General features: G+C 41.8%; 1 protein-coding gene across 1 annotated transcript; it reads right to left on the bottom strand.

Annotated features, from left to right (window-relative positions):
- Positions 1 to 1163: 1163 nt before the first annotated feature.
- Positions 1164 to 11259, bottom strand: LOC311050214 (uncharacterized protein; the record flags this gene model as incomplete). The annotated part of the gene is made up of 5 exons (XM_084064196.1): positions 11047 to 11259; positions 5159 to 5503; positions 3177 to 3491; positions 2281 to 2312; positions 1164 to 1274 (listed from the first exon to the last, which is right to left on the bottom strand). Exons 1-5 carry the CDS (start codon positions 11093 to 11095, stop codon positions 1164 to 1166), a joined length of 852 nt encoding a protein of 283 aa, XP_083920322.1. The 5' UTR covers positions 11096 to 11259.
- Positions 11260 to 12867: the final 1608 nt, after the last annotated feature.

The raw sequence follows: 12867 nt of genomic DNA, 5'->3' as shown, positions 1-12867 counted from the left end.
CTGAAAACGTTGAAAACCTTAGACTCCTGATCTAGAGGGTTAGAAGCTGAAGAATGATAAAAATAGAATTCTGAGACTCATTCAGTCGACACATCATCACTCCAACAGATTTTGTTCAAACCTCACGCACATCGGTACACAGTGTAGTCATGTGATCAACACAGATCTGTCTATTTTTCCACATTATATCCTGATTGGCTAAGATGGGCTTCCAAAGTTTGCAGGATTGGTTCTTTTTGAACAGAATGCCTCAAATCATCAAATCCAGTATTTTATTCTCTTTTATTTACAATACCGCTTATCCTCTTTTCAATATTTAGCAAATGACTGACAACTCTTTTGAATCAATTCTCTTACAAAGATCCTGTATTATCTTCGGTTTTTTGGGCTATTTTTTCATCTCATTCTTTTTTTTATTAAATCCATTTAATTTGTCACAAGTTTGAATGGATTTGAATCCATTGATGATAAATCGTTAGACACGTCTATAGGTTTCAGGTTGACTCACACATTGCAGAACTACTCTCTTGCACCACCTTGGTTTTTCAGTAGGTAGTAACCAGTGGTTCTCAAACTTGTTCATGTCAAGGACCACCAAATTAATATATATTTGGCCACGGACCACCATCTGAAAATGTGTTGTGCCAGGGACCCCCCGAAGAAAAGACTTGTGTAACAAAACACTTTCAAGATTAAAAAAATAATAATCTAAAATAGCAGATGTACAAGCTCACAGTGCGGCACGAAGTGACGCGCTGCCTGTGAGCTTGTATATCTGCTATTTTTGAATAGGCAACGTATAGAATATACGTTTAAACTGTATTAACACATTTTGCATGGGACCCCCTGAAACTCCCTCAAGGACCCCTGGGGGTCCCCAGACTCCACTTTGAGAACCAATGGCCTATTGTACACACATGCAATAATTATATATAAATGCTTGATTATAAATGCGTATGAATCCTTGCCTAATGATAATATTGCATTAATATAATGTAAAAATAATATTCATGTAAAAAATGTAAAACCTTGATAAAATGAAATAAATCTACAAGGGTCCATTTGGTTACCAACTCTCCATCATTTAGCTGGGGACCACCTGGAACCCCCTCAAAGACCACCGGTGGTCCCCGGACCACTGGTTGAGAACCAGTACGTTGCGGTCATGGTGAGAAGCTGAGTGAGGAGTAGACGGTGGTCTCAGTGGAGGGTCTCACAGGATGCTGCTGTTCAGTCCCAACGATGTCCTCCTGGCACAGAGCTGCGTACACCAGCTGAAACACAACACAGTTATGGTCGTCACCATTATGACATTTTACATACATTTTACATGTTGTCATCAATATTTGTTTTTCGGACAGACACACGGACACCCGGACACACGGACACACGGACACACGGACACAGAGACAAAGTCAGATATAGAGCGGTTGGCACCGCTAAAAAGGAATAACAGCGCCCGCTGCTGTTATTTAGTATTTCACTTAGCTCTGGGGGGAGCAAAATGGATCACCCGTGCTCAAGGAAACCAGGGTTTTTGGTCTGCCTTCAGCCTCTCACTTCCGGTGGTGCGACTATGTTTTTAAAATGTGAATATCTTTCCGAGGTTTTGTCTGCTCCAAGGACGCTATTGTTAAATGACTTTCGGTTTGTTTCTAGTGGGGAAGGATCGGCAGACACTTAAATCCCGCCCACTACATTTGATTGGGTAAAGTTTTTGCCATTGTTCTGACACTTGGGGGAAATACCTATTATACCTTAACTATCTGCATGCCTTGCCATCGTTACATAAATGTCTGATAGTACTTGAAAGTACTACGGGTTACACACTACTGTCACCCAACCTGGGGTGTGACATTATTACGAAACATACATTAACCCACTTACGCCCTAAACATGTTGGCCATTTGATCTACAAGCTCACAATGTGACGCATTGAGAGCTTGTAGATCTGCTGTTTTCAAAAGATTTGTATAAGTAGTGTGTTAGATAATAGATTTTGGAGTGGATATGTGTCCAGATGCCTGTCAGACAATGCTGCTCTGCAGGGTCTACAATGGAATAAACGGGCGCAGCCAACGTCTACAACTGCTCTCGACCAGACGTCAGATCTGAGCGTACCGTAGGCTGAAGGCAAAGTCAGGATATATTGATAAATGCCGAATGTTGCGGTGATCTCGCCGTACGCCCATTATTTGGATCTGCACCGCGTTGATAAATGAGGGCCAGTGTGTGCCTTGGGGACAGGATATCCACAAGCTCTCATTGTGGGTGACTCACCTCTGTGTTGGTGGGGGTGGGCATGGGCGTGGCTGCACAACGCCAACAAAAAGAAGAGAAAGTTCACACGTTATTGGGTTAGTGTTCAGTGACCTTTACACTGAACTCACTTCACAACAAAGACCAGTATTCATTTTAATATAAACTAAAGTAGACATAACAGAGAGTACATAGACACAAAGAGTATAATAATGTAGCAACCTTTTCTATGACGTTATGATATCTTAGGATGAATGGTACAGTAGAAACATTTCATAACTCCATCCTGGGTCCTCCACAGCTTAAAACGTGCACGGATAGGCCTTGCATTAGATCACATATTTTAATAGCTTTTTTCTTTTCTTTTTTGTGAGATCTGACGTTCATAGTGACAGAACACTGTAAAAAAAAAAAAAAAAAAAAAAAACGTAAGTCTCGCTAAACGAGATTGAAGTCTCGAGATTTCAATCTCGTCTAGCGAGACTTCTGTTTTTTTTTTTGTTTTTTTTCCCAGAGTGATTTACAGTAAACAAGGACACAAGATAATACATCAATAATACATCAAATGCATAGACATAGTAATCTAATAATAAAATAATACATTGCAAAACAATAATCTAAAAATAACTAATACATACGTAAACCAAGAACCTATCATCAGCCTGCATTGAAACTATACATACTATGTCTATATAACATGCTATCTAAGTTACATTTTAGCCTTTGCATAATCCTGCAAGGTCCTGCAAGGTCCTTCTGGCAAGGTCAATCTAGCAAGCTCATAGTGCGGCACTCGGTGCCGCACTATGAGCTTGTAGATCTGCTATTTTTGAATAGCCAAAGAAAAAAATGACACAGATGCGTTCCCGGTCTTAATGGGTTATATAACAGAATAAGTAAAGTTTTACATGGTTTACCTCTAGAGGTAGACGGGTTGTGTTTCTGTGGTATTGGACAGCGTGGCAGCGGCTGGGGGGCGGCCTGTAGACGTAGAGGGGTGTGTGGACCACCTCTGGGAGGATGGTGGTGGTGGTGGTGGTGGGGGGGGTCCGGGGGGAGCTGACACATGATGGACAGGGTCCTGGGAAGGGGCCGAGGAGGCCTCTTCTTCACCTCTGGACTCAAACAGCGAGCCAGCACCAGCAGCAGGGGGCAGCAGAGAGCGGGGCCGAGGCACAGCAGCAGCCTGTGAGTCAGGTTCCTCTCAGAGGAGAACGCTGCTGGGACCAAGCCTGAGGAGGAGACACAGAGATGGATGGTTTCGGGTGAGGGAGAGGTTTTTCTGTGATCGCACACATTTCTCTTCAGTACGCGTGTTTTTAACCCATTACAACCGGGAAAGCATCTGTGTCATTTTAGATTTTTTGAGTTGGCTATTCAAAAAGAGCAGATATACAAGCTCGCAGCACGGCACAACTTTTTTTTTTTACATTGTTAAAAAATCTTGCTGTGTGATAAGTGTGAGAACTATTACAGGGACTGGTCTTATTGAATCAAGCAGCTTAAACACTGAATAGTAAAATAAAATGACCCAGATTTGTTTTGAAAGTGAAATATCCCTTTAACTACAAGGGTCCATTCATCGTGTGAATTTGCCATGAGTTAATGCTCTATGGGTTTGCAAGTACACACACGCACGCACGCAAGCATGCACGCGCATGCACACACACACACACACACACGCGCGCGCGCGGATGCACATGTACAGTATACATGCACACACGCACGGCATTCTGTGAAAGGAGCACATCTACCTTTTTCAACCTGTCTCCATATAATTGGTACTCACTAAATGCTCATTAAAAGATGACACTGCTTTAAAAAAAAAACTAAACAAGAACAAAGTCTTCTATTTCAGCACAGCTAACTCTCCAGGAAGAGACAGGCTGTGTAGTTTCTATTAGCTTGGATTCCCTATGGATGATGTCACTGGTAGGCGGGTTTCTGAACTGTCCACAGCCCTCCTCTGAGACACATAGTGAGTAGACAGACATGATGTCATCTTAAAATGAGCATTAATGAGAGCCAATCGTATGAAGATAAGGTTGGAAAATGGGAGAAATGCTCCTTTAACATTTGACAGTTCTATGTGTGCCTGAGGCAGTGGTGGAAAGTAACTAAGTATATTTACATAAGTACTGTTCTCAAGTACAATTTTGAGGTACTTCATGGAGTATTTCCAATGTTCTGTACTTTTACTTCTACTCCACTACATCTCAGAGGCAATATTGTACTTTTACTCCACTACAATTATTTGAACACTTTAGTTGCTAGTTAATCGGTAGATTTTGATAACAAAACATGCATTAACAGCACTATTTAAACTTTGGCTATTTGAAACTAGCAGATCTACAAGCTCACGCATCGTGAGCTTGTAGATCTGCTATTTTCAAAGGATATTTTACACATTTTAGACATATGGTAACTTGTGAAAGGGGACATTTTGCATAATGGATACTTTTACTTTTGGTACTTTAAGTACATTTTGATGCCAATACTTTTGTTACTTTTGATTGATTTTGATTACCGGACTTTTACTTGTAACAGAGTGTTTACATTGCAGTACTGATGCTTTTACTTAAAGGGATAGTTCACGCAAAACATTGCTTTTTTCAATCGATTAGTCACCCGATGGAGACTTCAATTCACTGATATTTTTTTTGTTTTTGTCTCATTCTGAAGACAATAATTTGATGACCAGCGGACCGGTATAGGCAGTGGTTCCGGTAGGAGACACAAAGGAGACTCCTTGTGTCTTGTGCCGATCATCAAATTATTGTCTTAGGAATGCGACAAAAAAAGTCTCCATGGGGTGACTAATCCATAGGAAAAAAAGTCATTTTGAAGGTGAACTATCCCTTTAATAAACATATTTAGAACCTGTTTCCACCACAGGTACCTGAGGTCACATTGACATAGGTCAGATGTCCTTGGTCACTCTGTCCTCGGTCCCATGTCGCCCTGCACCCGTACGCTCCTTCATCGCTCCCGTTGACACCCAGGACGGTGACCAGCAGACGGGTCATATCTGACGACACGGTCGCGTTGGTCACATGGTGTCTGAGTGAGGTCCTCAGCAGGATGAACTCGTCCTCTGTGGATCTCTTCCAGATCCACTCTGCCGTCCAGCCGGCCTTACCGCAGTGCCGGACCTCACACGATAAGGAGAGTCTGCCCCCTGGTGGTACGTAGAGTGTCTGTCGCTTGGCCAGCACTGCCTGATGGCATTCCTCTGCACCTAGACCTGTAGAAGACATACATACTGTACTGTAGGTACAATTTAGTTTTTAACAGTGGTTCTCATAAGCAGTGGTGGAAAAGGTACTCAGATATTTTACTTAAAGACGGGGTGCCGTGATTTTCAGTGATCCCCCCCCTAAAACGGGAGGCATGCGTTAATCCGACAGACCTTTTTTCCGACTATGTGGCATCCGCGTGCGGTTAGGGTAAAACATATCATCAGGTATCATGGTTATACTAGGAGGAAGATTTTTTTCAAAAAAGTGTACAGAAAGTGTTAAAATTATGTTTTTATGTGGACACGCCTCCAGTTCATTAAGTATTCTCACCTTAGCACCTCCTCCACCACCTTAGCACCACCCACCTGTCCTAGTCCCTCCTCCTCCTCATGCCCACACCTGTTGTGTTATGATAATGAGGGGGAGGGTACAATTTTACTATGTCACTAGAGGGCTGTTTTTCTATTGGCACGTCTGACCCTCAAGGTTTCAGCCTCCAGGTAGAAACTCAAAATAGTCAGAGAAGACATATAATAAACTTTATTTGTATAGCACCTTTCATGACATGAAATGCAGCGCAAAGTGCTTTACAGAGCAAGAATACAGTTACAGTTACAACCAATTTAACAATAAAGCAAACAAAAAATAAAATAAAATAAAAGCAAAAGCATAAAACATTAAAATAGGCAATACAGTGAGGACTTAAAAATCAACCAAAGAGTCAGCTAAAAGCAAGAGTGAAGAAATAGGTCTTGAGCTGTGCTTTAAAGCTATCGACAGAGGCTGCCTGTTTTAGGTGTAATGGGAGTTTATTCCACACTGTTGGTCCGTAAAAGCAGAATGCTGCTTCACCGTATTTTTTATATGTCATTTTAGGCACCTCGAGTAGGTCAGCACTTGAAGACCTGAGGGTCCGGTTTGGATCATGTCTCTCTAGGCAGTCATAGAGGTAGGAAGGTGCCAGACCATTTAGAGATTTATAAACTATTAAAAGAATTTTAAAATCAATCCTAAAAACAACCGGGAGCCAGTGTAGTGAAGCTAGTACTGGAGTGATATGTTCTCTCATTCTAGTTTTAGTTAAAATTCTGGCTGCCGCATTTTGAACAAGTTGTAATCTGTCAGTTGTTTTCTTAGGCAGGCCAGAGTAGAGTGCATTGCAGTAATCAAGCCGAGAGAAAACAAAAGCGTGGATCAGCGTTTTTGCGTCGTCTAACGACAGATAGTCTCTAATTCGCGCAATATTTCTAAGATGAAAGAAAGCAATCTTGGTGACATGATTAATGTGTGCATTAAAATTCAATTCAGAGTCGATAATAACCCCCAGGTTCTTTACTGTGGTGTTACTTTCTACAGCCAGGTTACCAAGTCTACTTATTATTAATTCTCTCTGCTCACTGGAGCCAATTATGAGAATTTCTGTTTTATCCTCATTTAGCTTAAGAAAGTTCTCACTCATCCAGCATTTTATACTGGACAGACAGGTCAACAATGGGTCTAGAGCGCAGGGGTCGTCTGGAGCTACCGAAAGATACAGCTGGGTATCATCAGCATAGAAATGGAAGTTCACTCCGTGATCGGCGATGAGTTCTCCCAGTGGTAGTATATACAGGGAGAACAATAAGGGACCCAGAATTGAGCCCTGTGGAATACCAGAACAGATGTCATGTTTGTCTGAGTCAAAATTAGCTAGGCTGACAAAATAGCTTCTGCCTGTTAGGTAAGAGTAAAACCAAGACAAGGCTGTGCCTGACAAACCAATCCAGTACTCCATACGTTGTAGTAGAATTTTGTGATCAATCGTGTCAAAAGCAGCGGTTAAGTCAAGGAGTAGGAGAACAGATATATTTTTGTTGTCAGCGGACACCCTAAGATCATTAATTACTTTTACAAGTGCTGTTTCTGTGCTATGACCTTTCCTGAAGCCAGATTGGAATTTGTTATGAACCTTATTGTTCTGTAGGAACACATCCAGTTGATGAAAGATAGTTTTTTCTAAGACCTTTCCCAGAAATGGCAGATTAGAGATTGGTCTATAATTACCCAGCACCAATGGATCAAGGTTGTGTTTCTTGAGTAACGGCCTGACTACAGCCGTTTTCAGTGAGTCTGGAAAGACGCCTGAAAGTAGAGAGCTGTTTACAATTCTTAGGATATCTCCAATCACGCTGTCTAAAACCTCTTTGAGAAACGGGGTGGGTATTGCATCCAGTGAACAAGATGATGATGTCATCTGTGATATAGTTTTACGGAGTTCCTCTTCATTAATTGTGCAGAAAGATATTAGACTTCCTCTGGAGTGATCTACGTTTTTGCACCATGCACCATTTGCAGCATTTGCAGTGCTAGCAGCAGCATTCATAATACCAGCTCGAATGCTAAAAATTTTGTTTGCAAAAAAGGACGCAAACTCATCACACTTAGCTTTAGAAGCAGGGAGCGACTCCTTGTAAGCCTGGGGGGGGTTTAAGAGATGTTCAATGGTAGAGAATAAGACTCTGGCATTTTGCTTGTTGTCATTGATAATGCCTGAAAAATATGCTTGCCTTGCCAAGCGCAGTGCTTTGTTATAGGCCACTGTTGACTTCTTAAAAATCTCTAGGTGGACAGTGAGTTTGTTTTTTCTCCAAATTCGCTCAGCTCTACGACATTCTTTCTTGAGTGAGCGCATGTGCTCGTTGATCCAGGGTGTTACTCTAGAATTAAGTTTCTTTTTAGTTTTCATAGGAGCCACTATGTCGAGAGCTGACTCTAATTTGAGATTAAAATGTTGAACCATATCATTCACTGAGGGAGCATCAAGTAGGGTGGGCACCTGCACACACGCCAGATGACGAGGAAACTCGTTTGCTGCAGATGAGCTAAAAAAACGTTTTTTTATAGTATATTCTGTATTGTTTTTCCTTAGATCAAAGACAGTTATATTAAAACACAATAAATAGTGGTCTGTTAGTTCGGGCTTATCAATAATACTGTCAACAGTGATATTCAAACCTTTAGTGATCACCAAGTCCAGGGTGTGGCCATGTTTATGTGTTGGCCCAACAACATGTTGAATAAAGTCAAAATTGTGCAGTAACTGTAGAAAACCCATAGCCACAACATCTGAAACAATGTCAACATACAAATTAGCATCTCCAGTAATCAGAGTTCTGTCATAATTAGTGGAACAGATAGATAAAAGTTCTGATATTTCTGTTAGAAATAAGGCTTTGCTGCACTTTGGAGGTCGATACATACTAATCATAAGCACAGACGATTGACTCTCCAATATGGTGGCCTGGTATTCAAATGATTTAAAACTGCCAAGGTTTGTCAGAGGTTTGAATTTTAAAGTGTCAGAAAAGATATTCGCCAGACCACCTCCTTTTTTTCCCTCACGTCCTGAGTGAATGAAACTGTACTTTGGTGGGCATGCTGCAGATAAGAGCACCGCTCCATCAGAACCAAGCCAGGTTTCTGTTAGAAAGATAATATCTAGTTTCTCTTTACAGATGATATCATTTACAGAGGAAGACTTGTGATTAAGTGACCTGATGTTAAGTAGGGCCAAGTTTAGCTTAAGGCATTCAACTACTTGGTTGTTTCCTCTACATGGAATGCCTGTTAAATTTGCTGTATTTGCAGAGCGTTTAAAGTCACTCCTTGTCCTGGGAACTCTATTTGAGATAACAGTGGAAATATTGTAAACCTTGTTTTCTACAAGGCTAACTAAAATAGCCTTGGGCCCAGACATGATTTTGGCTATGCATAATGGACCCTGCCTATCTCAGCAATCAAATGTATTCTCTAGACGTAGGGAAGCCGACAGGACGTTCTTGTTCTTGCAATGGCTCCGTCGAGGGGCGATGGGTGGGGGGCAGGGCACGGTTGGTGCTTGGCGTTGGATTTGGGGGGTGAGTCTAGTCCCCGCTCTAATCAAGTCGTTCATGCTACTGGTGAAATCCAGAAGAGGTATAAAACACCATAAAAACACCACCAGGGGGCTTAATGAAGTTCTATGAACCTCATAGACACATGAAAAACAGAAAAAGTGCAAAACCATGGCCACCACCTCTTTAAGTAAAAGTATTTTTAGGAAAAGTCCTTTTGCACACCTACAAACGGACAGGTGCGTCGGAGTATAGATGCTGCATTAGCCCTGAAACATGACTGTCATACCATGACAGTCATGTTGCCGAAAGTTCCTGATTTAGAGTGGTGTTCGAATTTTTTTTACATTGACAACTCTCACATGTACATAAACGTTCAGATTTCAAATATAAAGTGTTTACCCCCGAGCCACGGATGTTACAGGTTGATCCGTTCCACGATAAGTACCTGTATCTCCCGTATTGTTCAATAAAAAGCATTTTAATCCGATCATCAGAGTGCAATACACCTCCAAACCATTAGTGTCGCATGGTTGAAAGCATCGGAGAAAATTTGGAAAAAATGGCCGGCGCTCGGATTAAAATGCTTTTTATTGAACAATACGGGAGATACTTATCGCTGAACTGATCAACTTGTAACATCCGTGGCTCGTGGGTAAGCACTTTATATTATAAATCTGAACGTTTATGTACATGTGAGAGTTGGCAATGTAAAAAAATCGAACACCACTCTAAACCAGGAACTCTCGGCTCCATGACGCTTGTATACAAGCATCATGTGAACCATGGCTAGATGCTGCATATGGAAGGAAAAGGGAGAAGGGAGAGGGAGTCCCCCACACTGTCTTCACTTATAAAGAGGTTTTTATTTAGGATGCAACGTTTCGGCCGCTTGGACCTTCATCAGGCATGGATGAAGGTCTTAAGTAAAAGTAACAATACCACAATATAAAAATACACGCACACGTACAGGCACGCACGCACACACACACACACACACACACACACCCGCCCAGCTGTGTTTTTCAGCCATTTCGGCCATTGAAAATAGCAGATCTACAGTACAAGCTCACAATGCGTCGCTTTATGAGCTTGTAGATCATCTACTTTCAAAAGATCTTTATACATTTTATACATTTGAGATGATTCACTTGTCAAATGGCCTGGGACTACATTTTGATACCAATACTTTTGTACTTTTACTCAAGTACATTTTTAATACCAGACTTTTACTTGCAACAAAGTACTTGAGTAAAACATTGGAATACTTTTTCCACCACTGGTGGTGGCAGACTTTAAGTTCTGATAAGCTGTTTAGATAATTAAGTACATTTCTTAAGTAAGGCTTTGTAGATAAAAATGCAGTGCTGTTCTCGTGTTCAGCTGTGCGACCATAATTAGTCATACACTTAAAATTAGGTTTCAACCCCACTTGACCCTCAGGTTCCCTTTTCTGAGGGAAACATTCGCCAACAAAATAGCAGATCTAAACTCTTGCAACGCATCAGGTTGCTTTGCGATCTTGTAGATCTGCTATTTTAGAGCAAAGAGAATTGGCGTAGATCGAGGAAAAAAGAAAACACACCAAGTATACACAATGCAACTGAGGTCCATTTCTATGGAGATTATAGGTTGCCCAAAAGTGGTTAATATGTGTTATTTTCTGTTCTACTTACCAGACAGACTGAAGAGGCAGCTGATGGTAGTAAAGAAAGAGCCATGCATGTCTCTCCAAAGGGAATAGGACTTGAACTTGAAGCCGTTCTCATCACTTCTGTACAGTTTGTGTCTGATATGTCATTAAGGCTTTAAAACACACAGAACACAACATATAGACGATGTACCAGGGCTGAGTTTAGCAAACTATAACTTTCATTTCCTCTTTTCTGAAGCTCTCTCACCACAAAGGGGTCGATACTTCCTTTATTCCTCTCAGTGCTACAGTCCATCTGGCCCTAAGGAAGGAAGTCTGTGACACACACGCACGCACACACACACACACACGTGCACACGCACGCGCACACGTACACGCACACGCACACGCACACGCACACACACACACACACACACACACACACACACACACACACACACACACACACACAGAAGGTACCAAAAAGAAAAAAACACATGTTTTGAATTATTACCTCCGCTAGTAGTTCCTGAGTCAGCTGAACTCTCTCTACAGGACCATGTAGGAGTGGAAACTATTATGGTCAATACCTTAAAGGGATAGTTCACCCAAAAACATACTTTTTTTCTATCTATTAGTCACCCCATGGAGACTTGAATTCATGGATATATTATTGTTTTTGTCTCATTCCTACGACACTAATTTGATGACCGACGGACCGGTAGGCAGCGGTTCCGGTAGGAGACACAAAGGAGACAAAGGAGACTCGATGGCCCTCATTTATCAACGTGGTGCAGACCAAAATGGGCGTACGGCGAGATCACCGCACCTTACGACATTTATCAATATATCCTGACGCCGTTTACTCCATCCTAGACCTGTGGAGCAGCATTGTTTGACTGTCTGACAGGCATCTGGACACATAATCCACTCATAAATGTATATCTACACTAATAAATAATTGTAGATTATTGCTATTTTCAAAATATACCGCGCTTCTGCGAGAGCACTCTCGGGAGTTTAGACCGGTGCAACGGCGCTGCTGTTATATTTTCATGGCCACCGGGAGATCAGACATTTAACCCATGGTTCAACACACACCATCCTTCATTCATTAATGTTCTCTCCAGGCTATCTCTCATTAATGCGGAGCGGGACGGGACTCGCCCGTCCGACAGTCCGAGTCTCACTGGGAAATGGGAATAGCCTACATGACGGCTTTATTTTAGTGTAACTCGAACACGCACTGCTCGGTATGGGTTAAAAAAAATAATATACAAACGTATTCCATTCATGCCGATGTGATTGTTATCATAATATGTCATTCATGTAGGCTACAAGCCTACGTGACAAAGATTGTACCGCTACGGTACGGATTACATGAAAAACACAGCTGGGCGGGTGTGTGTGTGTGTGTGTGTGTGTGTGTGTGTGTGTGTGTGTGTGTGTGTGTGTGTGTGTGTTTGTGTGTGTGAGAGAGAGAGGGCCGTGTGCGTGCGGCGAGGCGAGCGAGGGAAACTCTTTCTTATTGGCTTTTCATGACGTCTTCTTTGGTCGTATTCTGGTTCATGTCGTAAAATCGGGGCGTTTTGAGAATATTTAAGGCCGTGTTATTTAAATGACGCTCGGTTTCAGCAATGACATTTATCAAGGCTGGGACCAAATGTACGCTCGGATCAGCTGTGTAGGATGCGTTGATAAATGTGACTTCGACGTTGGTGTACGGCCGAATATATGGAAAAATATAGGCCGGTTTATACGCTCCGTTGATCATCACATTATTGGCTTAGGATTGAGACAAAAACTATGGGGTGACTAATCAATAGAAACCTATGTCTTCAGATAACTATAATGTTCATTATAC

This window comes from Gymnoscopelus microlampas (genome assembly GCF_963454915.1).
Source record: "Gymnoscopelus microlampas genome assembly, chromosome: 8".
NCBI classification, from domain to species: domain Eukaryota; kingdom Metazoa; phylum Chordata; class Actinopteri; order Myctophiformes; family Myctophidae; genus Gymnoscopelus; species Gymnoscopelus microlampas.
This window is presented reverse-complemented; position numbering and strand designations above follow the sequence as displayed.